Genomic DNA, 258 nt, shown 5'->3' with positions numbered 1-258 from the left:
AGCTGGGGGGGCTGCAGCCACCACACCACCACCCCCCTCATCACCATCCCCTCCTCCACCACCCCACTGGTGGAGGCTGCTACACCCCTGCAGCCCTTAATGGTGGTCCGCGACACCGGCCGCCCACCGCCAACCCTTACGTGCTGCCCAAAGACAGTGATGCCGTGCCAGTGAAGGCAGAAGCAGCCGCAGTGGCCCCAGCTAAGCGGGCCCTCTATGAGGCGGTGTTCCCGGCAGGGGCCGCAGCTGGCGGCGATG

At 68.2% G+C, this 258-nt stretch overlaps 1 protein-coding gene across 1 annotated transcript in view; it reads left to right on the top strand.

Moving 5' to 3' along the window:
- Window positions 1-258, top strand: part of LOC104495729 — a gene marked incomplete at both ends in the record, with an annotated part of 2,025 nt that overhangs the window by 1,027 nt on the left and 740 nt on the right. Inside the window, one exon of the mRNA XM_010138740.1 lies at window positions 94-233. Coding sequence (XP_010137042.1) covers window positions 94-233 — 140 coding nt within the window. The remainder of the gene's footprint in view (window positions 1-93; window positions 234-258) is intronic.

The sequence above is a fragment of the Buceros rhinoceros genome, unplaced genomic scaffold (assembly GCF_000710305.1).
Source record: "Buceros rhinoceros silvestris isolate BGI_N320 unplaced genomic scaffold, ASM71030v1 scaffold32940, whole genome shotgun sequence".
Classification (NCBI taxonomy): Eukaryota; Metazoa; Chordata; class Aves; order Bucerotiformes; family Bucerotidae; genus Buceros; species Buceros rhinoceros.
The sequence above is the reverse complement of the archived record's forward strand: the minus strand, read 5'-3'. Positions and strand labels throughout refer to the sequence as shown.